At 50.0% G+C, this 27,847-nt stretch overlaps 1 protein-coding gene across 7 annotated transcripts; it reads left to right on the top strand.

The window, feature by feature from the left end:
- Positions 1-6: 6 nt before the first annotated feature.
- On the top strand, positions 7-27,847 carry TSKU (tsukushi, small leucine rich proteoglycan). 7 transcript variants are annotated; one of them, XM_025202037.1, is made up of 4 exons: positions 7-210; positions 16,712-17,088; positions 18,032-18,162; positions 23,643-27,847. In XM_025202037.1, the coding sequence occupies exon 4, from the start codon at positions 23,651-23,653 to the stop codon at positions 24,707-24,709; it is 1,059 nt and encodes a 352-aa protein (XP_025057822.1). In that variant the 5' UTR covers positions 7-210; positions 16,712-17,088; positions 18,032-18,162; positions 23,643-23,650; the 3' UTR covers positions 24,710-27,847. The 7 variants fall into 7 exon arrangements, with proteins under 7 accessions (XP_025057822.1, XP_025057827.1, XP_025057825.1 ...); XM_025202042.1 differs by lacking the exon at positions 16,712-17,088 and adding an exon at positions 569-742 and having other exon boundaries at positions 23,643-23,659; XM_025202038.1 differs by lacking the exon at positions 7-210 and adding an exon at positions 5,971-11,495.

Below are 27,847 nucleotides of genomic sequence, written 5' to 3'. Positions count from 1 at the left end.
AGGTGAGCGAGCGCCGCCCGCAGCGGCCCGGGGGGCTGCAGGGCACGAGCCCCGGCGCTGCGGAAAGTTGTGTGTGGGGGCGGCGAAAGGCAGGACGCCCCCAGCCCCGCGCTTGCATTGCAGGACCTTCCCGTGGGCGGCGAGGGCTCCCTTCCCAGCTGGTGCCCGCCTGCCTGCATCTGGTACTGGGCATGCCAGCGAGGAGATTGGGTAACACGCCCCTGGCCAGCTGTGGGGAGACTTTCCTAGCCATTGGGAGCAAGGGGGTCGCCCGCAGCCCGTAGCAGCGTCCTGGGAGCGAAGGGCTTGCACACTTGCCCCCTGGGCGCCCGGCACTAAGGGCTGGCGTGAGCCAGGCAGAGTTGGGCACGGGGCCGGACTCGGAGGCTCGCCCGTGCGTGCGAGGGGCGATGGGTCCGAGCGTATGGCTCGCAATCCAAGCGCGCTCGGGTTCAGGGCTGCCCTGGGGAGAGGACTTGAAGCAGGGGGGGTCAAACATATGGCAAACGCTGCGCCTGGCTCGGATCAGACCCATGCGGCCCACGGACCCTCCTGCTCCTTCTCCCAGCGCACCTGACCCTGGGGCGCGGGTCCTGGATGCAGCGCCGTGCCATGCTCCCGGGTGGGCACCGCTCGCAGGGCAGCCGCCAGTCCAGCCGGAGCGGCCCCTCGTCCAGCTGCTCTGGGATCCCCGATGCACACAGCCCAGGTCCCAGACTGGCCGGAGCCGCCGCTGGGTCAGGTATGTTGGGAGACTGGGGGAGAGGAAGGAGGCCGCAGGCCCGAAGCAACCAGGGACCTGCTTTACTCCGCTGGCCCCGCAGGGCTGGGTGAGTTTGACACCTCTGACTGTGTGACTGTGCTAGCGGTTGAAATAAAGGCGCACTCAGCTGCTGGGATGGTGGGGGGCACAAGAAAACAGCCAACCTCCGGGTGGGAAAGCTTGTTCAGAGAAATCAGGGGATGCCCTAGCGTTGCTGGGAAGTTGCAGGAGAAAACAAGCCTCCCTAATCGGTGCTCTGCCGTGGAGGCAGCGCTGAGATTTCTCCTCTCGCTCTCGGCACAGGGATGATCGTCGTAGGACGGCTGCTAGCACGCCAGCACGCGGGAGGAATCGCCGTGGCAGAGAGCAAAGAAATAACCTGGAGGAAGGATGTTAGCCAAGGCTGGACCGTGGATGCACGGGCGTCTAACGGCCCTGCTGCACTTCCAGCCAGGAGCCGGGGTCTTGTGCTATTGGATGCTAATAGCACTGGTGGGAGCCTGAAACTGTAAAGCACCTTTCAGAAGGGTTTGCATCGCGTCTTCTTGGTGCAGGCTATATGACTCGGCCCAAAAGTCTGTGGCAGAATTGGACCAAAGTCTCCTGCCGTGACGCCAGAGCTCAGAGTTGAAGCCGTGCTCTGGACACCCGCTGCAGGCTGCCCTCAGCTTGGGGGATCCCTGGGAGTCCCTCCATAAGGAAGAGACCCCAGGCGGGGATGGGGTTAGGATGCCTGAGAGGGTGTGTGGTGTGGGGGGGAGTACAGGAGAGCAGGTCCGCGTCTAAAGGCAAGGCGGAGATGGTGCATGGCAATAAAATGCTGCATGAAGCAGGCAGGAAGAACCCACGCGGGGACTTCTGTAAAACAAGGAGCGGTGTTTTGGGCTAGTTCCTGCAATGCACATGCCTCCCCTGTGAGGAAAAGCCAGGAGCGAAGGACTGGCTCTAGGAGGATTAGAGTTTGCACTCTCTCCCTAACCATTTCCCTTCCTCTAGCTCTTCTCCCTCCTCCTCCCTAGTCAGCTGGCTGGTGGAGAGAGGGGGGATAAGGGCTGGCAGCATGGGAAGGGGTCTCTCCCTTGATCAGAGAAGAAATCATTTTCCACCAGCCCTAGATGTCAGGTTTAAGGCCAAGTACCAGGTGGAGATGGGAGAGGAGTGGTGTGTTCTCCGTGGCACGCCTCAGAGCCAGCGGCTTGGCCGGTTATCAAAAGAAACTTCCGAAGAACTAGATTTCAGGGGCAGGAAGAGATAAACTTTGGCCGAGCAACAAGCAAACTCGGTCAACCTTGGCACCCAGTCCTGTCGGGGATGAATGCAGCTGGTGGCTATTCATTCAAGTGTGGTTGTTATCTAGGAACTGAGAGAGAGAGAGAGAGAGAGAGTGTGTGTGTGTGTGTGTGTATACATGTGTGCATTCAAGTGCAGCTGTTATTTTGGACCTGCTCATGAGTGTGTGTGTGTGCGTGCGTTCAAATGCAGTTGTCATCCTGAAGCTGATTGTGTGTGCGTGTGCATTCAAGTGCAGTTGTTATCTTGGAACTGATCATGAGTGTATTTGTGTGTGTGTGCATGTGCCTTCAAACCCGGTTGTTATCTTGGAACTGAGTGTGTGTGTTTGTGTGTGGGTTTGTGTGCATTCAAATGCAGTAGTTATCTTGGAACTGATTATAGTGTGAGTGTATGTGTGTGTGTGTGTGTGTGTGTGTGTGATGCATGTGTATTCCTGTGCGGTTATCTTGGAACTGATCATGACTGTGTGTGCGCGCGCGCGTGCACGCACGTGCATTCAAATTCAGTTGTTATCTTGGAACTGTGTGTGTGTGTGCATGCCATTCAAGTGCGGTTGTTATCTTGGAAATGAGTGTGCGTGTGTGTCTGTGCACGTGTGTATTTAGGTGCGGTTGTTAACTTGAAACCGTGTGTGTGTGTGCATTCAAGTGCAGTTGTGATCTTGGAACTGATCATGAGTGTGTGTGTGCATTCAAACATGGTTGTTACCTTGGGACTGTGTGTGTGCACGTGTGTGCATTCAAGTGTGGTTATCTTGGAAGTGATCTTGAGTGCATGTGTGTGTGTATGTGCATGCACACACGTGCATTCAAGTGCAATTGTTATCTTGGAACTGATCATGAGAGTGTGTGTATGTGTGTGTGCGTGTGCATTCAAACACGGTTGTTATCTTGGAACTGTGTGTGTGTGTGTGTGTGCGCGCACGTGTGTATTCAAGTACGGTTGTTATCTTGAACTGATCGTGAGTGTGTGTGTGTCTGGAATGAGAGCTGCTTTCTCTTCCCCCTTGCGCTCCGGAGGGTTGAGATCCACAGCGTGAAAGTGTCAGGAAAATCTACCCGCCATGAATCATTCCCAGCTCCTGGGCAATGTATAATCCAACCTGTCTCTCTCCGCGCAGTGCCAGGCAGCTCGGGCTGGATCCGACAGTGGGTCAGTGGCTAATTGATGAAGCCTTTATATCTGGGCAGGGAGCGGAGTTGAGTGGAACAGATGAGAATGCACAATTGTTGCTCCTCTTTCCTCCCCTGTTACCTTCCCCTCCGTCTCTCCGTGGCACCGATGGCTCTAAGGGACTCTTCCTTTCCCTTACAGCTGCGTAGGTGGCTTCTAGCCAAGGGAGGGAAGTCCATGGTCGGTTGTATCCGAGGAGGGGAGAGATCATGCTGGTGGGAGCCTGCTGTGGTCACAAGCCTCGGGCGATGACTCCTAACCTACACCTGGGCTTTCATTCTTCAGCCCAGTGGGAATTTAGTGGCAGCCACGGCGAGGGTGGCCTCCTGCTGGGGTAGGCTGGCTGCTGCCATTTGGGCTCAGGAAGGATATTTGTTAGCAGAGCAGGGCCTGTGGCGCAGAGCTTCCCTTTCCCTCCCAGAGGGGTTCATTGCAGCTCTCTTGGACAAGGACCTTCAGATTGGGGTCCTGTCTGCATCGATGGCCTCGTCTGTGCATTGAGCGCTCCTTCCCTCTTGTCGGGTCCATGCCGCTTCTCTTCCTCGGCTCTGCCCACGCGCTCCTGGGAAGGCGCCGGTGGCCGAAGGAGTCCCAGCAGCCAGCTGATGGCACAGGCATGTCTATGCGCAGCTGTAGCTGCGGGGTTGCAGAAGCCTTTTCTCGGTCAGAGAGGGAGCATGGCTTTGCCGGTAGAAATAAGGACTTCTGCTGCTGTGAGAAGGGACACAGGCCTGAGTCCATTGTGGCTTCCAGTGCAAGAGGCAGGGAGGGGTTGAGGGTTTCTTTGCAATCTAAAGCAAAAACCAGTCTAGCTTCTTCAGACCCAGCACACCCTTCAAAGTCAAGGTCACACACGCATACTACAGGGACTTTTCCCCCCTGCTTGACTTTTGGAGTGAATCTAAGAAACCTGGGGAAAATCTTGTCTTTAAAAGTACCAGATCCCTACCCGCAAAAGGTTTGGTGGCACAGTGTTACATGCATAAGGCAGTTGCTAATAAAAGACTCATGCCTTCCATTCAAAGACTGCGTAGATACTTCCTAATAATCCTGTTTGTAATGAGAAGAATAAGCTTGCCTGCAAAGGAATTGCAGCGTGTGTGTAATTTTCTCGTGTGCCTTTTCCACTGAATACAGGGGACTGGACTCCAGGGCCTGGGAGCCACTTCCAGGCCGATGTTCCTATCTAGCTTTGAAACCATCCGTATAAAGGTATTTATGGCCTCTATCCTGATACCACCGGAGCAGCTCCCAGTATTTGTGTCCATGCTCGCAACACCCCGCCCCACAGAAGGGGAATTCGGAGGCACGAAAAGGGTGGCTGTACACAATTAATTGAGTCTTCCCGAGTGGTAATTACTGTGCTCCAGCAGCCTCTCCCGTATTGGCATCCCCGCGCTTCCCAATGGTGGCAGGGCTTTTGAACTAAAAAACTCATCGAACAAGCTTTAGTTCAAGTGCCCCCGCCACCATTTTTAAGCATGGGGATGCTGATACACAAGATGCTGTGCCACTTTAATTAATGTGGCTCTTGGAGCCCCTCTAATTAAAGCACTGCTCCCACCCCCGGAGCACTTGTAAAAGTGCCCAAAGGGACTAGGTGTCTGAGTTAAGCCTGTAGTGCAGCTGGCATATGAACCCAAACCTCCTAAGCCCTAGGCTGGTATCCTAACTGCTGGGCCGTCTCCTCCCTCTGTGCTTAAATGGTTTAAAAATTGGCTGAAATAGAGGATGTATTTGTTATGAGCAAAAGGCTCTTAAAGGTATTAGCTGGGCTCCTGCAGATTCAGCTTTTGTTGTCACTGGCAAAACGCTCATCTCTTTCCCCCGATTTTTTTTCCTCAAATAAGCATCCTCTAAAACCTGCTAATGCAGCTAATTGCTCTCAGGCAGTGTGCGCTGGACCGACAGGCTGGGGGAGCAGTCTGGAGGGCATCATTGGTATTCCACCGGGCCCCTGCCATGCTGCAGACCTCGCTCATTATTGAGGCTAATCGTGCTGCAGGAATTTTTGGGAGCCTGGAGCTTCCAGCTGTGCTGTTAGCAAAAATAACGGCCAGGATCGTATTCATTGTCTCCTCTGTGGAGGGTCTGCAGCTGCGCTCTGAGAGCTACAGGCGGTGAAGAGGCCCAGAGCGTAGCGCACTGCAAGAGTAGAAAGCGGAGCTGGTGGCTGCAGCGTTGCAGGGTACCTGGGACTTCCAGCTCGGGGAAAGGAAGTGAGGATCTCTGTGTGCATAGCATCCAGGGTGTGGGGAGGAGGCAAGCCCTTGTCGGCAGTACCAGGGTGAGCGGAGTGGGATATGCAAGCTAGTAGTGGCCCTAGACCAGGGAGACGGCCCATGGTAGTGACCTGACTTATAGGGCAGCCCTATAGGCAGCATTGTATCCTGCCATGTTCCCCTTCCTCACAGAGGCTATGCTGAGCCTGTGCTCCCGTAGGGTTAGGAGGACAAGCCTGGCTTGCATTGCTGGAGAGGACACGGTTTGGATGAGAGAGAAGCTGTAGATTAGTCGGCATGTCCTTTGTAAAAACTCCCGGCCCTTTCAGTAAGAGCCGGGGCGGTCTCCGACCAGAGCTTGGCAATGCCTCCAGGGGGGTGGCCAGGCTCTTCCACTTGGATCCTGCATTCCCCGCTTCTCCTCCGCTGCCTTGTAGTTGCTCCGTGTCTCGGGTGGCAGCCGCTTCGGGCTTGGCATGTGGTCGTGCTGGAGTGAGGTAGGGCAGAGGGCAGGTGGGGTGGCGAGAGGGGGTTTTCTGGTGAGAGGATGGGGTAGTCTACTTGCAGAGCTCTTTTTGGGGAAGGTCCTTGAGAGATGAAAGAGAGCTGTCCTTACGCACGGCCAACACACTGGCATGCTCCACGGTGCTATTCCTCTTCTGGCGAGAGGCAACGACTTTCAGAGTTGCAGTCCCAGTGGGCCACGGCACTAGGAAAGAAGGTTTCAGGGATTACCTGCCCTGTCCTTCCTGCCATCCCCTTTCTCCCCAGCCCCATGGCTTGGTTTGTGAAGCCTTCTGCGGGCATCTGCTCAGGGAAGGCCCCTGGTAGTCCATGAGGGCCAAGTCTCCACAATGCAGAGGCAGGTGAGCCTTATAAACCGGTGAGAGAAGATGCAGGACTCCTTAAACCTGCTGGCCTACTTCTCTCCTGCTTGACCTGCTTTCCTCTCTCGCCTAGCAATCAGTTTGTGGTTTATAACTTGGGGCGTCTGTCTTACACTTGCTAAGCTCTTGGACTCGCGGGTAGCCTGTTGCAATGGAAGGCTGTTTGTGGTTATCTTGGCCTCCTTACAACATGGTGCAATTTAACGGTTTACTCCTCGCTTTCAACGGTCACACTCCCGTCATCAAAACTATTGCCTCGACTCCTTTTCCTTCTGGTAGTCCCTATGCTAAGCACAGGCATTGATCCATGGGAGGGTAAGGGGGAAGACTATGCTTTAAAAAGGTGTCAAGAGATGCTTCCCCAGAAGCAGAGTCTTTGCAAGTCTATTGTGATGTAGCGGCTAGGAGAAAGGAAATCTTTGTGGTATGTAAAGCTATGGTGTTCTTATGATTGCAGTCCTCCTCTGCCTGTGTTGAAGTTAGCACAGACGTCTTCCACTGCCTGGCTGCATGATCAAATCCTGGAGCTGCTGGGAGTTTGCATGCAGTCTAGATCCAGGATTTGACTCTGTGGGAAATGGAAAAACCTTGGCCTGCTCAATGCCAAAGCAGCTGTATTGCAGTGGGAAAAGTGAATTAGTTGGAACCTGCTGGTATGTCGGTACATGTCCTTGCAGGCTTTCTCCCTGTCAGATCCAAGAGTGCACGAAACCGCACATTGACTTCCCTCTAAATGCCTGTCTGTGTTGGGTTGCGGGCGAGGGAGGGAGATGAAGGAATTGCACAACTTGAATTAACTGGTGCTTGTATAAACGTTTAGATCATAAGTATGACAGTATTGGGAAGAGAAAAGTCGGAGCGAGCTTTCATTTAGCAGGCACCTCTCCCTTTAAGGGAATACAGTTTGCAGTTCTGCACACTCTCCTTTCCTTTTTTTAAGGGCAGTGAGGGATGTTTCATCAGAGCAAAGGAAGCCACATAAGCTGGTAAAAGCAAACACACAGTCAGCCTTGCGGCTCTGCCAGGATTAACCCTACATGTCTGCGCTGCAGTTCAGGTTTTGCAGGCGAAAGGGTGACTCCCTCTTAAATACTTCTGGCCTCCAGCTCTTCTGCTGGGCATTTGCTCTTGCTATTTTTGTCATCGGGGCTTCCCCATAATCTATATACAAGTATAACAGAACTGTCCTTGGAGCCAGGTTATTCTTTGTGATGCATTGGTTAATAGTTACTTTTGTCAGAGCAATAAGTCTGCATCTGGAGCTGATGAAAGGGAATAACCGGAAGATCTGGGATAAGTCAGGAGTGAGTGTCAGCCTTCCTTCCCCCAGCTCAGGCCTCTGCGCACCCCAGCCCAGGCTCGCGGTGTTGTCAAGCAGGGTTCATTTTTAAAGGAGAACTTTGCTCTTCATTCTTGTGGAGAAAGTCTGGAGACACGTCGCTATGAATGGCCTGATTGTCTGGTTCTCGCAGCAGCCTGTATAGTTATGCGACTGGACGGGTGGTTGCAGTGCCGAGGAAGGCTATGGACACTAACCCCCTTCCTCGAGGACAAGGCTGCCCTCTTCACTTCCCCACCGATGAGTCCGTTCAGAGCAATCTCCTCTTAGCCACGGGTCCCTCACCCCTCGGTGCCTTGACGGAGACGAGCCAACGTCGGAGAACTGGGTTGATGCTGCTACACCTTCCAGTTGGGTGCCAAAGCCCTGGCTTGGGGCTCGGCCCCTGGCAGCCAGCAATTTGTGACGTGCATTGGTACAAAGGCAGATGTCAGCAAGCAAATATGGGATCTGGCTGTTACGGGGAAAAAAGTGAACCCAACCAGCGACAGCTGTTTTGACTAAATGAAGAGCCCAGCACTCCTTCCTGCCCAGGGCAGGGGGTCAGACTCGATGATCTAATAGATCCCTTCCAGCCCTAAAATCTGTGAAGACTTGTATCAGGTAGTATTAAGGCCTGAGATGAATCTGGGGTGGTGGCCTGGGTTCAAGTCCTCTCCTGACCATCCTGCAAGCTGAGTCTTCTGCGTCGCACCGTTCCCCCAGCATCCTCCTCTTAGTTGGGACTGATACGGCAGCTGCTTCCAGTCCTGTAAGTAGGGCAGAGCCCCAGCAAGAAGGGCTGCATGGCATGAATGAGCAGCTTCCTCTTTGGAGGACTTCCAGGACCACCCCATCTTCTCCACAGTGTTCCCAGCCAGTAGAAAACACCGAGCGCAGGGTAGCTCTGAAATCCTGCCCTTCTCCGAAGGCCACACAATGGCACGTCCAGCCCTGGGGGATCGGGCCCCACAATCCTCCTGTGGGCAGGTCCCTCCTGTCCTCCATCCTTTCAGGGAAGGGACCGGGATGCTGGCACCGGAGCACACTTGACTATTGCATCCTGGTGGGTAAAAGTCAAGTGCTTGGCTGGGAAGGAAGACTCATGCTCCTTCTGTGCCTTGCATTTGAGGCATTGCATAAAATGCAGACGCACTCTAGAGCAGGGTAAATTTGGGACATTTACCACATCTCTCATGGGGCAAGCACTGACCGCTAGGCTGCAGAATTGGGGATGTGCCCTCACCCTCTCGTGAATCTCCCATTGAGGCGGTAGCACTACTGAAAAGGGGTGGACAGTGCCTCTTCAGGGCTCACTGACGGCTATGGGTAGCTACAACCCAGGTCCCCTGCTTCCTGGATGAGTGCTCTAACCACTAGGCCATGATATGAGAGGTGTTTTCACCAGCTTTAAAAAGAAAATGGCTTCGCCTGTGTGTTGTGAGGCTTCCCATCCTGTCGAGGGTAGGTCTTGAGTGCCTACTGGAGTGGTCCCTAAGGGGACGTTAGCCAGAACCACATCTAGTTTTGGGTTCTCAGGCTTAGGCTGGAGTTAGGTGCCCACATTGTGCATGCATGTGTGCGTGCATATATGTGTGTGTGTGTAGCCTTGGGCAGAACCGAGGTGCCGTGTCCTGCTGTAGACACCAACGCCCTTTCTTGGAGGTCGTTAGAAGCCCCTCGAAGCTTACTATGAAGGATTTTTTCCAACTATTTGAGTTGGTCTAATAAAATAATAATAATATTGGAGTTGGTGTAATAACAGGTATCGGGTTTATCCAAAGCACCTTGTCTACCTATGTCCTTAGACCAACACGGCGACAACCTACACCCCTCAAAGTGTGCGGCAGAGCTGGGTCTTCCAGATCCTAAGCGCGTGACCTGCTCTCCTTCCTCGTGACTTTAGTAGCAACCGACACCAGCTGAAGAGCAACCTATAATTTTCCTTAAATCCCTCTCCTTCCCTTTAACAAAATAGCTGTGTGCACAGTGTAGGATAAGCAGACTCTTGAAGTTGGTGCCTCGCATGTCACCTGCTGATTCTCCTTGGATACCCTGGGCTTCCTTACGCCATCAGGTTCATTGCTCGTTAACAACTCCCTCTTTAGCTGCAAGGTTCCCGACTGAAGGCGAAATGGGTGTTTTCACATCTGTTGCTGCATCTCATTAAAGCAGAACGTCATTGCAACCCTAATTTTCTCCGATTCCTGGAAATGCATCTCAGCCTCTGTGGTTCCTTCTTATTTCTCCAAGGAAGCCGGGGCGCTCGGCAGAGGACTTCATAGGTATTTGGAGAATGATTTCCATTTCTAGCCGTGTCCTTAGACTATTACCACTAAACATAAAGGACTCCTAATGGTTGGGTCTCAAGTGCTCACGCCTGGTCCTAACGCGGTGATTAGTGTTAGACAGCAGACACCATCCCAAATTACCTGTCAGGAAACAGAGAGAGAGAGAGGAGGGACCTGTGCAATTGCAGTGCAGCTTAGCAAGAAGACGTTTTACCCAGATAAAGCCACTTCCGATGGCTGCTTGCATGCAAAGTGACTGTTACAAAGAGTCCTGAAAGAAGGAGCGATTAAAAGCACCACCCTTTGCTAGCAGGATGGGCCAGATCACTCGTCTTGCTATCAGCGGTGCAAAGCCAGAGGTAACCCCACTGACCTCAGTGGGATGGTGCTGCTTTTTGCTTTCCCATCAATATGGACAAGTACAGAACCAAGCCTAAAATGTCAGGCGGTTTCCCCGCACCCCTAAAAGTCTCTTCCCCGCATCCCTAAAAGTCTCTTCCTTACCAGTTGGAGCCATGTGCCAGATGCTCCAAGTGTCCGTGCCTTTCAAAGAGTTGCCTTTAACTCCCCCAGTGCGTCAACCTCCTGTTCTCTTTTGCAAACACCCCTCGGAGGATCCGGCTGCACTTTTATGCCAATCCACCTGGATCTTTCTTTTTAAGGAAGAGCTATCATAGCTTGGCATGAAGCAATACAGAGCGGGAGGGGGAATCTCGACTGCCCCTTCCCTTGAACTGATTACAAGAGGGGAAAAAAATCCCTCTCCTGAGTCCTGAGTTGCATCAACATTTCTGCAAAGGGAGTTTTTTTTTCAGGAGAGACAGATGCAAAGTTTCTTTTATCTTCAAAGATTTTTTTTTTAAAGAGCTTAACAGTCTCTGCGTTTAAGCTGGTTTCAGCCAGTTTTTTTGCTCTCTGTTTGCACTTGAGTATGAAACCTGGAGAGTTGGCTTTGGAAGCTGAATTGATGCTTCAGCGAAAAAACTCCAAAGTCTTCAATCGCCCCCAGTGAGGAAAACAATGCTGGACAGTAACCACAGGTGTAGAGCCTGATTAAATGCAGGCAGGCTTATCCGGAGCACAGAAAGCCCAGGTGTGCACAGACCTTGGCAATCATGGGGGATGTTTTCCAGAGACCGAGACAAGCTTGAAACTGCTGCTGTTGTGAGAAAAGTGACTCTGGTAAAATAGCGTCGCGGGGGTTCCTGATAGATCTGTTCAAGCTGCCATGTCTATTTAAAAATAGAAATCGCTAATGCTCTCTTCTTCCCAGCCCATAGGATTTTATTCCCTCTGATGTCCATTTGCAACTTGCTTAGCTTTCAAGGCATTTTCTTTCCAACTTGCTGCCTGGGCACATCTGATATTTTGGCCTTTTACCTTTTCTTCTGGGTACGAAGGCTCTGCATTTACTTAATGGGGACGACAGATAAAGCAGAGGAGAATCTGGGTTTCTGCTTCTGATAGAAGTATCATGCTAGCACAAAGTTTCCGTATCCCTGCTAGAAAAAAACAGCCAGGCCTGGAAACTAGTGGCAAAGATCCCAAGTAAGCCTTTTATTTTATTTTTTTCCTTTTAAAGGTCATTGAGGTTAGAAAGTCCACCACCCTGTGATTTAAACGACAAAATTGGGAAGTCCTAAACCATGCAGTGACTTGACACAGCCCTTCAGCCAGAGCTGCCACGGTTTGTAGAAAACCGGACTAGTCGGGGCTTCTGTCACGTGGGACACTTAGGATGGGGCAACCATACTTAAAACGCAAGGGTCCGTGCATTCAAGCAGTAAAACGCGTGCCAAGTGACATTGTAACTTAGCAAAGGTAGGACTTTCTATCAAAGGATTGTAGACGATGAGGGTTGGAAGGGACCCCAGGGCTAAGTACAGATATTCAAAAAGCCTGAGGCTGAATTGATTCAAACTTTGCAGAGGGGAGCGTGGCCAGACCCTGGCCCCCGGCTGGCACCAGAGGGTCAAGCAGCGAGAGCAGGGGCATGGCCAGACCCCAGGCCTAAGGCAAAGGGGGGACGGAGGGGACCCCCCCTTCACGCTGCCACCCCCACTCCTGCCACCCCAGCAGTGAGGGGGGCACTCCACAGCAGGGTTTCCCAACCCCTTTGCCACCAGCTGGAGCAGTGATAATGCCCCAGCTAGGGAGGGCAGGGGTGGGACCAACCCTGCTGCTCTGGAGCAGACGGCACAGCCCAACCCAGAACTGCAAAGCACCCTGGGATGCTGGGGGACGGTGACTTAACTTAAACCAGGAAGGAGTCTGGGACAGAAGTTCCATAAACCACTTTCACCTAAATCCGTTACGTCTGATAATGCATTCGACCAGGTTTATCTTAAACCAGTTTCAGCCATTGTGAAAGAGGTTTATGTGCACTGAATTTCGTGTTCTGTTACAGGTTTAAACTGGTTTCTGATCACTTAAACCGGTTTATGTGTAACTTCTGTCCCTAGCCCAGGAGGTGACATCTAGTCCAACCCTCTGCTCAAAGCAGGACCATCCCGAGTTAGATCATCCCAGCCAAGGATTTGTCTAGCCAGATCTTAAACACCTCCAAAGATGGAAATTCCCCATCCTCTTTGAGTAACCTGTTCCAGTGCTTCGCTACTACCCTCCTTGTGAGAGAGTTTGCTCCTAGTATCTAACCTCAACTTCCCTTGCTGCAACTTGAGACCATTGCGCCTTGTTCTGTATAAGGCAGGGGTGGGCAAAATGTGGCCCACGGGCCAGATGCGGCCCGCCCGGCCATTCTAGCTGGCCCGTGGGGCCCCTAAAAAATTTAGAAAATTAATATTTATCTGCCCCTGGCTGCCTGTCATGCAGCCCTTGATGACTTGCCAAAACTCAGTAAGCGGCCCTCCACCCAAAATAATTGCCCGCCTCTGTAAGGAGTATCGCCAGATGATGTTAAGTAATATGTCTTCAGCTATTGTTGGACTGCTCCACAGAGATAACATAAGCAATTTGTGGTTCTCAGCCATCCAGGGACCCCTCTGCTGTACCAACCCTCTGTTGTTGGTCTCATCCCTGGCTCAAAGCAGGGCCGGTTCGAGACTCCTGTGCCGTGCTGGGATGGATGATCAGCGAGCTGCGCGTGTAAGAGACTGTAGTAAGCATTACCATGCAGCTGCTCAGACCATGCTCTAACTTTTACTACAGCACGGTATCACTTACTGTGGTCTGAATTAAATGCATGTTAAGTGTCCCGTACCTTAAGTCTCTCTCCATGTAGCCCCCGGAGAAAGTGAGCTTGTCACGGGTTGCACCAGATTAGAAGAACTGAAGATTACATGCGGTGCCATTGGCACAGGCATGACATTGGTCTGATGGTCATGGCATGAATGAGAGATCCTGCTCCGTTCACTGTTATCTTTCCTTGGTCTTCAGCATGCTTTAAGACTGCTGTAGTGGAGAGAGCGGGGAAAGTGCTGCCAGGGGAAGTTTCCAGCTTGAAGGTGGTCACGGATAGCAGAAATGTCGTGGCCCTTCATAGGGCAGTGGTGACGATCGCAGCCGCAGACTTGGTCTCTTTCTCATGCAGTTGTCCCTGTGGCAGATGAACATGTAATGGCAATGCTGCCTCGCACCACCCCGAATCCCAGCGGACGGTGGTGCCGTTATGTCTGCCGGCTCGTGGGGAAAGCAAGGAGAGAAGCTTCGATTACAGGCTGCTGAACTCTGCGGTAGCCTAAAATAGTCTTTTTTCTGTTTCCTGGCTTGCTTGCTTGCAGTGTGGCTTTGCAGTAATGCCATAGGCAATCGGGGAGGGGGAAACGCCGACTAGATATTCCTTATCTGACACGTGGCTTTAAAATCTGTGTAGCTGAAAGCCCATTTCAAGTGTAGGCTCTGATCCAGGGGTGCCCAGAGAGATCTCATTGAAGACCCTGGGGCAAGGCTAAGCATGGCATAGGGCATCACGTGGCAGGAGCATGATGTGCATGGCCCAGCCTAGACAAAATGTACATCTCTATCCATTGTTTTGCTCTTGGGTTTTTTGTTTGGTTTTTTGTGGGGGGTTTTAATTATGTACCTGCAGAAGCCTCCTGGACAGCCGTTGTCTTTGTTTGTACTGGGGGAGATTATGATAGAAGAACAGGGCTGGCAGGGCCCTTGGGAGGCCAGCTAGTCCAGCCCTCACTTAGGGCATGGTCATCCCTGTCCAAACCACCCCAGGCAAATATTTGTCTAACCTGCACTTAAAAACATCCAGTGAAGGAGATTGCACAGCCTCAAATCTGTTCCAGTGCTGAATCGCTCTGAGTTACGTTCTCCCTAAATGCATCCTTTTGGCGGGATTGAAGTCCCGATGTCCTCTGCACTCTGCCAACATATAGAAAGGGAGAGTCCTTGCCTCAAAGAGCCTGCGATATGCACAGACAGGACGGAGCAAGCATGGGAAATGGAGATGTTTTGATTGGTATGGAAGTAACGGGGACCGGACTAAGGGGTTTAGGAACTGGCTTCTCATCACACCTCCAATTGTCGTGTTCATGGAGAAGACCTCAGTGAACAGGGCTTGTTTCCAACAGGGTCCCCCAGGGATTGGTTCTTGGCCCTATAAGATTCAACATGTTTTTCAGTTCCCTGGGCTGCAATAAAATAATTGTTGCAATTTTTTTTTTTTAAGGACACAAAGATTACACAAAGGGAAGGATGCTAAGTGATCTTCATTTGGCCTGGTTAAACAGTCAGAGTCCAGAAAACAGGTTTAATACACCCCAGGAAATGCACCTGGGAATTGTGTGCGCAGGCCACGCTTACGGGATGCAACACTGTCTGCAAAAGCAGTGACCTGGAGAACATCTTTGGAGTCATCTTAGGTGACAAGTCCTTAGGGCAGTACTATGGCAAAAAGAGCCATCAAATGATCTTGAGGTGCATAAAGCAAGGAATGCCCAGGGGAGGTGGGTAAGCGATTTTGCCACTGATAAGGCTTTGACTACAGTGCCCTGGCCCAGTCCGGTGCCCATGCTTCAAGAAGGATGCGAAAATAGTAGCGCGAGCTCCAAGGAGGGCAACGGAAATGTTTCGAGGACTGGAAAGCAAATTGGGGATGCGAGACCGAAAGAATTCAGCTCAGCTGCTCAGAAGGCTGCGGGGTGACTGGGTTGCTCGGTGTGGATACTTGCATGTGGAAAAGCAAATCTGAATGGCGGGGACAGGACTTTGCCTTGCTGGCCAAGACACAGCAAGACCTAATTGCTGGAAATGGAAGCAAGAGGGATTCAAAAGGCAGTTTTCTAGCAGTGAGTGTTAGTTAAGCACTGAAACAACATAGCGATGGAGATGGTCCCTGGGCCCATCAGAGTACGTATCTTAAGAGATGCTTTAATCAAGCTTTTGGGGAGCAATTCTTCAGATGGCATGGGGTGGAAGCTGGGCTGGATGGTTATGTCGGCCCCTTCTTACCTTGTGAGCTGTGGATCCGCACACCTCGGTTTCCAGCCACCTTGCATGAGACGTGGAGGTAGCATTGTCCTAAAAATGCTTGAGGGACCTTGTTCACCATATAAGTATCAAGCAGAAGGTAGGGCAGATAGAGACTCTGTAGTTTTGGGCCTGGAGGAGAAACAGCAGGAGTTCAAGGTTGACCTTGTCACCTCCTTGCTGGGCATGGGGACCTCTCAGGTGCACGTGGCTTTGTCTTAATGCTGAGGGTGGCTGCGATTCCTCGGGACATTATTATAAGCACGGTTGTATGGTCTTACTACAGACCCGCAAGCACTGAGAGGAATTAAACCTCTTGCTTCAGGGCCTCAGCAGTCAGCTGCAGTGGTCAAGAAGGAAGCCATCGTGATGTACAGTATGATGTATTTTGGGGTTTTTTCGCTTTCTAAAGCGTCAGAAGTTTTCCACTGCCCTAGATGGTCCACCGCATGGGGTGGAGCAGTACTCTGAGCTGATCGAAGGGATGGTTCCCCTCTATTCCTCTCCATTCGGCACTGGGGAGGCCACAGCTGGAGTCCTGTGTCCAGTTGTGGGCCCCCCACTACAGAAAGGATGTGTACAAGTTGGAGAGAGTCCAGCGGAGGGCAATGAAAATGGTTTGGGGGTTGGAGGACATGACTTGTGGGGGACCTGGGCTTATTTAGTCTTTGGAAGAGAAGCCTGAGAGGGGATTTAATAGCAGCCTTCAACTCTCTGAAGGGGGTTTTCAAAGAGGATGGAGCGGGGCTATTCTTAGTGGTGGCAGATGACAGGACAAGAAGCAATGGGCTCAAGTTGCAGCAAGGGAGGTTTAGGTTGGATACTAGGAAAAACTTTCTCACGAGGAGCATTGTAAAGCACTGGAACAGGTTATCTAGAGACATTGAGGAGTCTTCATCCTTCGAGGCTTCACACAGCCTTGGCTGGGATGATGTAGTTGGGGCTGGTCATGCTTGGAGCAGGGGTTCAGACTAGATGTGACCCCCTGAGGTCCCTTCCCACCCTCATTTTCTGCGCCTCTATGGCTTTTACAGCTGCTTGACTGATGTGCCTTGCTCAGAGTCCCCAGGTGAGGTTGGCAGGGACCTTAAATTGTTTTGCCTTCCTTGCCTGCTGGAGGAGCGACTTGCCTACTGCAGTGATACTCAGTCGTGGTTGGCTTTGGGGTCGTGTGAGCCATCCGTCTTACCGTGTTACCATCCACCCCCAATGTAGATCTTTGCTGGTATCTTTTCTTGCAGTTTGTCCTGTTAGTTTTGTTTGCTGGTTTTGACAACTTATTCTTTGTCTCACGACCATTTTAAATGTTGGTCCTGTTTTCCTAGGTACCCTCGACTCCCCTCCCTCCCAGGCATCATCTGTAGTTTCTGTGCATTGTGCACACCATCAGTGAAAATACTGGTGCAGAACAGGCCTCTGTGAGACCCCAGTAAAAGTATCCTCCCACCTGAACAGCAAACCCTTGATAACTTCAGTGCAACGGGTGCACAAGTTGTTGAAAATCCTCAGTCCGTCAGTGATTTCATTGATACCTAGTTTGTTCGTGAGCATGGCACGTGGGACGGCATGGAGAACCTTACTGAGGTCAAAAGATGTCACGTCCGCTGCTTCCCTCTTATCTGCAAACCCTATCAAAGGAGGAAATTAGATTGGTTTGGTGTGATTTACTCCTGGTGGTTTCTTATCGGCTGTTATTCTCCAGGTGATTATACATGGATTGTTTGTTCATTTGTTCGAGCGTCTTTCCAATTACCAAAGACATGGCCTTAACTTCCCATGTCCTCCTTTAGCACATGAAAGACCTGTGCTATGTTTACCCTTCTCCAGTCCTTCGGGACTGCCCCCGTTCTTCAGAAATTCTTGAAGATAATTGCTGATGATTTAAAGCTTGCTTCGGCTAGCTTTCTTAATACTCCAGGGTGAATTTCAACAGCCCCTGCCAGCTTGAATGCATCCAACGTATCTGGATGTTCTTTCCTTCTTTCCGCCTACACTGCTATCCCCTTGTAGAAGTTAATTGCATTAATTGCATCTGGTCACAATTAACCTTTTTGGTGAAGACTGAAGCAGAAGAGACCTCAAATACATCCATCTTCTGCATGCCGCATGCTGTCCTGTTCCCTGTCCCCGTTAAGCAATAGACCTAGGCTTTATCTTCCTTTTCCAATGTATTTATAGGCCCTTATTTGTTGCTTTTTTATGTCCCTGGCAAGTTTCAACTCATTTTACACCTTAACCTTTCTGATATTTATCCCTACCTGCTCACACTATTCCTTTTAGTCATGTCTTTGTTTCCAGTCTTTGTACTTTTTAGGTCACATAAAAAGCTCCCGCTTTATCCATGTTGGTCTCTTACTGTATGCTCCCTATCTTGCCCTCTCTGTCGGAATAGTTTGTCTCTTAATACCATCTCTTTCAGTAATTGCCAGCACTTCTGCACTTCCCCCCTCCCTCTATTTTCCCTCTTCTTTTTTTTTTCCTTAAGTTTGGTGAAGTCTCTTTAATTGTTTTTAATCTGTCATCCTTAGTCTGTTGCTGTCAGTCCTTTGGCTCATGAGCTCCACCACTTCCTAGCACGGGCCAGATGACATGCAACAGAAGTCAGACCAGATACTCTAACATCCCGTCTCTTCATTTTTTCATAGACTCTAAGGCCAGAGGGGAAGTGGTTCACCCAAGGTCGCGCAGCAGAGCAGTGTCAGAGCCAGCCACTGAACTCGGGGATCATTCGAGTTCTGGCCCCGCGCCCCCAGTACTGGATTACACTGCATTTAAGGTAAATGGCAGCTGCACGGTGACCGTGCAAAACCATCCCTGTGCTCATGGAGGTCAAGATGAGATGAAAAACAGGAGTCTATAGGCAATCTAATCCATGCTTGGGCTCCAGAACCAAGAGATCCAACTCGGTCCTAACAGCTGATCACCCAGCTGCTTCACCTGGACTAAATCTGGGAATTTACTCTAGACTGTGCATGGGTGCGGAGGCCAATATTTGTCCGAGGTGCTCTCTTTACAGTGCGGGGAAGCAAAAGTAAATAGAGGCAAGTGTGGAGCAATATCATGCTCGCCTCAAATCATTTTTGTTGCCCTCCTTGGAGTTTGTGCTACCATTTCCACATCCTTCTTGAAGCATGGGCACCGGACTGAGCCAGGGCACTGTAGTCAAAGCCTTATCAGTGGCAAAATCGCTTACCCACCTCCCCTGGGCATTCCTTGCTTTATGCACCTCAAGATCATTTGATGGCTCTTTTTGCAGTAGTATTGCCCTAAAGACTTGTGCAGGAGCCGTCACCTACGATGACTCCAAAGATGCTCTCCAGGTCACTGCTTTTGCAGACAGTGTCACATCCCATAAGCATGGCCTGTGGGCACGATTCCCAGGTGCATTCCCTGGGGTGTATTAAAAGAGTTTCCTGGACTCCAACCATTTAACCAGGCAAAATGGAGATCGCTGAACATCCTTCCTCTCGTGTCATCTTTGTGTCCTTAAAAACAAAAAATACCAACAACTATTTTGTTGCAGCCCAGAGAATTGAAAAACACATTGAATCTTGTAGGGCCAAGAACCAATCCCTGGGGGAGCCTCCTGGAAATGAGCCCTACCTATTGAGGTCTTCTCCATTAACACGCAAAAGGGTTTGACTTGCATGGGTTTCCTGGTGCGTTCTGAAAATACTGTCGGCATACAGACGGGCAAGCGGCATTTGGCCCCTCGCGAACATTTCCTGTTGGATAGCCTTGCCCTTCACTCTGGAAGGATAACTTTGTTACTACAGGATCACTTTGGCTCCCTGCCTTTATCAACAGAGCAGTTTGTAGGCAGGAGGCCAAAGGCAATTTGATGTGGTTTCTAATATACGCCATACACAAATGAACTAGAAATGCCTGTGGCATATTCCCTCCGCACCTTAGAAATGTGCTGCAGACCGTGCCATCCCAAGATAAGAACAATGCACCTGGCTCTCTTTTATTCTTTGGCTAAATGACCACATAAATGTCTTTCCTTGGCCTGAAAGACAACCGTCTTATTTGTTCTAATTTTTATTGAAGCAATTGGCAAACGAGATTGTTATCCCTCTAAAGATTTCACGCGGTTCGCTAAGAGAATTCGCGCCTTGTAATAGTTAAACTGCATCCTGTTTACAAGGCAATTAAGAAGCCCAATAAGAGCGAATGCACAACAGCACCGATATAGGTTATTGCTCCCTCAGCTAGGGAGAGACGATAACTTGCATAAATAGCTCAGCTAGTCTTGAGGGTCTCTGTTGTGCACTCCATGTTATCAGCATCAAGTAAGTGCCAGCTCCCTCCTGGAAGGCTTGAAGCAGTCACAAGTCATTGGTACTGGAACAGAAACCCCTATTGGGTTGTCTTCTCTGCTTACTCCTGCCGGGTTTTTTTTTTAATGAAGTAGGGCAGGAAGGGAATTTGCAGATGCAGGCTGCTGAAGGCATTGAACTAACTAAAACTAGCACTGGGCCTGATTTTTTTTCTGCACACCGGTGCCAGTAGAGCTGCTCCCAACTTTCTCCTGTGTGAGAGCAGAGTCACCGGCCGATTCTTGTCCCTAAGTTTTAGGATCATGGGAAAGTAGGGCGGATAGGGATCTCAGTAGGTCATATGGTCCAGGTAGGATCATCCTGTCATGACTAAACTATCCCAGCCAAGTGCCTGTCCCACCTCTTCTTGAAAACTTCCAGGGATGCAGATTACACAACTTCTCTAAAAGTCATAAGAAATCACCTCTTTCATGAGTTTCGATTCGTTTTGCCTCTGGACCAATACGGCGACAACCTGGATACCTGACAACTTGACCCAGGGCTTGACCACCCTCAGAGTCAGAAAGTCCCTCCTAATCTCCAACCTTAATTTCCCCAGCTGCATCTTGAGACTATTGCTCCTAGTCCTGTCCTCTGAGGTTACAGTAAAAACTAGTTTTGTCATGGATTTCAGTAGATCTAGGATTTTACCCATATGGCTTAAAAACTGCATTGGGCACATGGATCAAGGAGGTTGCCCCAGCTCGCTTTCCACATCGGTGGCAGTTGAATGTGTCTTCGGAAGAAGAGAAGAGAAAATATAGCAGTTAGCCAGCTTTTCTCGCTTGAAGAGTAAATCCGGAACAGCTGGTGGGCTGAGCTGCGAGAGAGGCCTTGAGTATAGTAAATGGGTGCAATGTCTAGAGGTGTCTCGTAGGCAGGGTTTAACACTTCAAGAGCCTCCTTCCTGCAGCAGGCGGCTTTCGGTAGTAGAGAATCGCAGTATGTCCATACACGCGCGTCTCGGCCCAGGGGACAATCCCGTTCTCCTAAATGTATGAGCTCATGCTAAATGTATGAGTGGCTGAAGCTGGAATGTACCTGGCAAGAGCTACAGTAATGCATAACATGAGACCAGAGGGGGGAACGGCTCCTTTTGCCTTGAGGTCATAGAGAAAGTCCAATTTGCTGCTCGTTCCTAGCTGAAAGTGGCAGCCCCCCTCCCCTTCCCCCTCATCCTCCCCGGTATCTCTCAGCAAATCTTTAGTAGCTCTGTGCCCCAAGATCTCATCTTCCTCAAATGTGCTGGATTTCTGTTGGAGCAGACTGCCTGATGAAGCGGGTTCATGCCCCAAAGTTTGCAATTAAAGACTTTTTTTTTGCAAAAATCTTGTGGGTCTAATAAAAGATATCATCTCTGCTACGAGTCCTGATTGCCTATTGGAGCAGACTGCACTTTCTTAGACCACTTAAATTGCAAACTGTATAGGATCAGGCTGTGGGGTTTGGGCATTGTTTTCATATCGTGCTGAGTCCTGGCTGCTGCCTTAAACTCCTGGGAATGACCATGTTGCGGGGTTTTTGGTTGTAGCCATGTTGGTCTAAGGTCATAGGGCGGTCAGGTTCATCGCCTAGACGTGACATCTTTTATTAGACCAACTGAGTAATTGGAAAAAAGTTCTTTGCGGGGCCAGAACTCAAATAATCCCCGAGTTCGGTGGCTGGCTCTGACACTGCTCTGGTGTGCGACCTTGGGTGAATCACTTCCCCTTTGGCCTTAGAGTCTATGAAAAAATGAAGAGAGGGGATGTTAGATCATCTGGCCTGACTTCTGTTGCGTTTCATCTGGCCCGTGCTAGGAAACGATGGAGCTCACGAGCCAAAGGACTGAGAGCACCAGACTAAGGACAGCAGATTAAAAAAAATAAGAGACTTCAGCCAACTCCAGAAGGTACTCAGTTGGTCTAATAAAAGATATCGCATTTACCCAAAGAACCGTGCCTGGGAATTACCATAATACCCGAAAGTATATATGATCAGGGCATTTATGGTGATGTGCTTTCCTGTCTTTGTGTTTTGCATATTGGTGAGTAATTCACAATGGATCTCCAGGTCCTTGGTGTGAATTAGCCAGGAGCCACTGTTTGCTCTATGGGGGGAAAAGGGGACTCACAAGCATGCCTGTGCGAACTCAGAAGTCAGTGCGAACTTCTAGGAAGTGGCTGGCAAAAGGTTTCTGAGCTGCAGAGGAGCTCAAAGGACAAAACTGGCAATGATGACACCTTCAGGGTGTCTAATTGCCTGTCGTTAAAGGGTAGAGGAAGAGGTGATAATAGCATGTGCTTGGAAACCAGGAGGACTGAAACGATGGGAAGAGGATGAGAGATGCTATTAGTCATTGTCCGTCTCTACACCACATATGACCATTTGGTTTCACATACTTGTGCTCATTTGTTGTACTATGTGCAGCCTTTCATTGTATGTGTGCCTTCAACCAGCGGGCATTGCAGCAGGGGTTGCATAGTCTGAGGCCCTGTGCCACAGTCGTGCGTGGTATAGCCCCACTTCTTTAATTCCCTGGAGCATCCAACTCCAGTACATCGGCGGTTGAGACATCGCCCCGTTTGCCACGGTTCGTCATCCGCTGGTGGTAAAGATGCGGCTGCTGAAGCGTCCATTTTTTCGCTGTCAGGTACTTTCCTCAGCCTCTCGTTCCACATCTGTAGCTGTGTCTCTTTGGATGTGGTATCGAAAAGGTTGCTCCTGCATGACTTGAGTCATTTGTGTGCTGCGGGGCGGTCGGACAGCGGGTGCCCCACGTCTTCAGTTTGTCTCGATTGCTCTGGGACCCATCGGGTAATACCTCGTAACGCCTGCAAATTCTGCTAACATGCCAAACCACGATTTGACTATCGGTTAACACCTGATATTTTAACCTGTGGGTGGGGGAGGAGGGACGGGTTGTTAATGGGGCAAAAAGGAGTAGAAGAGCAGCAGCGCAGATGGATGGGTTTGTTCTCCAGGGGCATCTCTGCCGCAGAGCTCCCAAACCCCTTGTTTGAAGGATAATGAGAGAGCTCGTGGTGCTAGTTAGCGAAGTGCAGAAGCTGTAGGAATAACGAGCATTTCTCACTGCTCGAACGCGACTGGTGCAGGCCTGTGGGATGCCAGCCTGCTTGGGGGCATGTGGGTTAAAGCTTTTTATCTGGGAATGGCGTTGTAGTTGCCTACAGTTGTGTTGGAGCCATTAAAACACAGCCATGAAAAGATCTAGCAAGGGCCGTAAAGCAGGAATCAGCCGCTTGGCTCCGTTCTCTCGTGACCTGGGAAGATGGCAAGGTCAGAGGTTGAAAATAGGATGTGTTTACTTAATTGGCCGAATTCAGGGATCAGCAGCCTATAGCCCGCAGGCCGGATCCGGCGCACCCAGTGGTTGCATCCAGCCCATGAGGCCTAGATATGGTCAGTGGGCAGCTTTGGTGATAGGGAGAAGTGACAGCGAGGAAAAGCAGCAGCCAGTTTGGAAGGGCTGGCCAACTTTGGAGCAAGTTGTGTCATTTCAGCGTGCTGCCAAAAAGGTTGCTGATCCCTGGTTTAGAGGGCCCTGTTGTCAAAACTGAGGGTTATTATCAATGTTGTAGAACAGCGAGACTGGGACTTTTAAAAAGAAAAGTTGTGTGTTAAGAGATACCGGTCATTATTGTTTTTAAATAATAATAATGCAGTGCATCAAGGATGGGCTATGTCGTCCATCCCAATATACGGGAGAGATACGTGACCACTAATGCACTCTGGATGTCTGCAGTATATCCATGGCAGAGCATGTTGGGAATAATGAATGAGATTTAGAAGTGTGCCCTGGTCTTTTGCAAGGATATTACAAATTACTGTGACCGTGCAGTCCAAACTTGTTACCATCCTCGGGAACATTTGATGTTGGTCTCGCACCGTCTCCTTGGGTTCATGCACAACTTAAACTTTTTTCTTCGTCCTACAGATTTGAAAATGCCTTTATCAGCCTGGTTCAACTTGCTGCTCCTCCTTCCTTGCATTGGTACGACCAAGACTTGCTATCCAGGATGCCACTGTGAGGTGGAGAGTTTTGGGCTCTTTGACAGCTTCAGCCTGACCAAGGTAGACTGCAGTGGAATAGGGTCGCACATTGTTCCTGTGCCAATCCCATTAGATACCTCCTACCTGGACCTGTCTTCCAACAAACTGGAAACCGTCAACGAATCAATGCTTAGCGGCCCAGGTTACACGACGTTGGTTAGCCTTGACCTTAGCTATAATAAAATTGCCAAGATCTCTTCCACTACCTTCTCCAGGCTTAGGTATCTGGAGTCTTTGGATCTGAGTCATAACTCTTTGGAAGTCCTCCCAGAAGAGTGCTTCTCCAGTTCACCGTTGGGGGACGTAGATTTGAGCAGCAACGGCCTCTTGGAAATAACAATGGATGTCTTTGCTTCCAAAGGTCAGGGGAAACCCATGAACGTGGATCTATCCAACAACGCGATACGCAGAGTTGCGAGACATCGCAGCAGAAACATTCCCAACATCCAGAGCTTAAATCTTTCTGGAAACAAACTGACTACCGTGCCAAATCTTCAAGGGATTCCTCTTCGATACTTAAACCTGGATGGGAACCCATTGGCCAAGATCGAGAAAGGTGCCTTGGTGGGGCTGAAGGATTTAATCCATTTGTCTCTCAGCAGTCTGCCTGACTTCAGAGAGATCTCTCCCTACAGCTTCAAAGAATTGCCAGCCCTCCAGGTACTTGACTTATCCAGCAATCCCAGTCTTAAGTCTTTGAGTGCTGAAGTCGTCTTTGGTTTAAACTCCCTGCAAGAACTCAACCTCTCCAGTACCGGTGTACCATCTTTGCCAAAGACTGTGCTAAAATACTTACCTTCCATCAAAAGCATCACCTTGGGAAAGAATGTGCAGTGTTTTAAGACCATTAAAGAAGGGCAGTACCACCGACAAATGGGACACACCAAAAAAGAGGTCCTCAGTTGTCACGACAGCAATGGGTCTGTAGCGGCAGCACCCTATGTTTTGTGATGACACTCGGAGCGGGTGGGAACGGAGGGAATTGTACAGCTATCCGGACAGAAATGGGCTGCAGCGTGCCTTTTGTAAAATTGTCAATAATTTATATATTTGTATATGCCAATACTTGATTGCGTGTGTGTTTTATAAACTCTGTATTACTGGCCACCATTTTCTTCCACAGTCCTTTGCAACCTCGTGATTCCCTCCAGCCATTTTCACATCATGCCTCCAGCTCAGGAGTTCAGGAATAGCGTTTTACTGTGAAAGGGGACCAAGCAATGTCGCTATTCTGGATTTTTAATAGAGGGAACAAATGCATTCGGACCAATTGTACTCGCAGCCCTCTCTGGTGCACATCAAAAACGCGTGAACTCTGCAATCCTTTACTTGCAAATCCATGTTTCATCTCCTTTCCTTTTTTTTTATTCCTCAAGAAGTGCCTTCCAGATGTTGCCTTCATTAGCAGAGCCTTGCTCATTTGTCATGCACTTTCGGTCTGAAGAAACCATTTGGGACACATGTGAGCAACGGGGTGCTGCTAATGTTTTTAAATGCTGTTTGCATAGAAGTGCAATGAACACTGGGTAACTGGGAACCATATTTTCCCCTCTGTCTTTCTGATTGCATTGGAGCCTCCATTGAGAAGCTGTCGGGAGGCAGATGTGTCCTTGATCTTACTGGAGACAAAATGCTCAGATCTAGCCCTGTGTCTATGCCGCTTTTGCTATTCTTGCAGGCTCCTGCCTCTCTCTGTCCTCTGTATACAGCAGGGTGGGTCTGCCTTCAATAAAGAGCAAATGGTCTGGGAGCTCAGCTCCCCGAGGGGCAAAGGAGCATGAGCTGTGAAGCAGAGGGAGCATGTAAACTAGATTTGAAACCTTTTCTGGGGAATCTTAAGGAATGCCCATGCTCCTGCTTATCTTGACAACCTTATCAACCAGAGACAGGACCCAAAGGACTGAGCCAAGAAACTTTTTGTTCCTCCGTTGCCTTCCCCTGCCTGGGGAGAGCTTGTGCAGCACAGCTGGGCCTTGTGAAGGCAGTTTCATGCTAGAAAATATCTGCCTACCAAGGGCAGCACAGGAAGGGAGGAGAGAGGCTCCAACCCCAGTGCCTGGGGTGACATGTGCCGGCTCTCCAGCAGCCCAGGGCAGTGCAACACTTGCTGCTCTGTGCTGATTGTTCCTTCCCCACCTTGGCAGCTAACGAGTCTCTATTTAAGCCCTTGCCTGTAGAGCTTGCAAGAGCACATAACCACATCCCTCTTCCCTCGGTTCCCTGCCTGATGAGCATGGCAGTCGAGAGAAACCACAGAGCAAGGACAAAAAACCGGTTTAGGGAAGTGGGTAGCACTGGCTGGAACAGGAAGCGGGGGGACAATGTGGAGGAAGTGGGGGCAAGGCCACTTGCAAAAAAAAAAAAAAATGGGGAAAGCTGCTCCATTGAGCTCAGTGGGGAATTTGGTATGAGTCCCCAAAGGGAGGGACTGAGGCAGTCAACCCCATCAGTGGAGGTGTCTCCTTCCCCGCTGGCTGAATTTGGTCCACCGTCCCTAGGTAGGGAAGGGGAGGACGAGAGAAACCATGCAAGGCAGCGTCAGCTCTCAGCTGTATTGGGCTATGGTCTTGTAGGAGTAATCGCGGCCGTGTAACCAAGGTGTGTCCAGACTAACTAGAGGAGAAAAAGGGCAAGGTTTACCATGCGTTAGCTGCTAGTGAGCACAGTGTTATCCCATGGTAAGGGAAAGCTACCCCTGTGGTTAATATAACTCCCTTTCCTTAAGCAACCTTTTCCTTCGTGGTTTCTCTGCACCGACCCAAGCTGCCTTTTTAACCAGCTTAAGTTGGTGTGTCTGCTCGTTTCCGTTTAAACCTTTTTTTTTTTTTTTTTAGTTTAGTGTAAGTCTATTAGGAAGGGTGAAACTAAACTGCTCTAAGCCACTATTTAAGCCCAAATCGGTATGTCCGCCTGGCCATTCGCATCACACCCGTATTGGTTCAGTTGACCGATGTGTAGACAGCGCTGAGGTTTAATGGAGTCAGAGTTATCCCAGACTTGAGCAGGTGCAAGAGGGATGAAATCAGGCCCGTCTCGTACGCCAGCGCTGAGAATGGCAGCCCACAATATGGGGTGATAGGAAATGCAGGGGCAGAGCCTCCAGGGACTCAGGACAAATGCAGTGGCCCCTGGAAGCTGGGGGGGGAAGGTCATACAGAGTAGGTCAGGATGCACCTGGCTATATCCATAACCGCTGAGTGAATTATTCTGATCTGCCGAGTAGAAGAAGGATGACCCATCAAAGGTGCTTTGCACTGGAAACCCACATCATGGATCCCAGGAAGAGCAACATTTTCCTGCTTTCATCCTCCAGAATATTTTACTGCCGGAAATTACAGCTGCCTCCAACCCGTTCTCTGTGGGAATGGTAGACAACTGAGCAAATTCAAGCCAGCTGTTGTCTAAGAGGGGCCGATTCACAGCTGTAGTTTTATCCCAGCTCTGAATCCAGCATTGGCTTTCCAAATAATGTTTCCCAGCAAGAGTTTCGCTCGTTCTAGTACTAAACGGCTCGGTCCTCTCTCGTATCGAATGACAACCATTTCTGGTTGATTTTCCCCGTTTGCTGAGCTTTTTCATTGCTCAGCTGGCCTTCAGGGTCATGAGAAACCTGTAGATTTTCTTAAAAAGGCAACAACATTGTCTCGGGCAGAGGATGCCTTTCTACAAGCCTTCAGGAGGGGAAATGATGGGCAAAGAGTTGTACTGAGTTGTCCTGTCTTTCTAATGGAGCTTGCCTTTTTAAGATAATTTTTCTGCTGGCAGAAAATGTAATTTTTTTTTAAGTTGTTTAATTTTATAATTGTGTACTTAGATGGCGTGTTAGGGGAATAATAAAGGGCGACAGGAGGTCGGGCCCTTGTACCACTGTGGTAAATTTTTAATACCCGATGTGACAATCGAATTGAAGACTGCAAGATGAGCTCTTGTAATCTCATGCTAGCTGCTAGTTAAATGAGTCTCAGCAAGGGCTGGCAAAGACCTTCTCTGTATCTTTATTTTTTTTTCTTTCTTTCTTTTTAAAAATCTCTGCAGCGTTGTAATGCTTTACGATTATTTCACAATATAATAAAGTGATTCGGAGAAGAA

Source organism: Alligator sinensis, unplaced genomic scaffold (genome assembly GCF_000455745.1).
Source record: "Alligator sinensis unplaced genomic scaffold, ASM45574v1 scaffold1008_1, whole genome shotgun sequence".
NCBI classification, from domain to species: domain Eukaryota; kingdom Metazoa; phylum Chordata; order Crocodylia; family Alligatoridae; genus Alligator; species Alligator sinensis.
The sequence above is the reverse complement of the archived record's forward strand: the minus strand, read 5'-3'. Positions and strand labels throughout refer to the sequence as shown.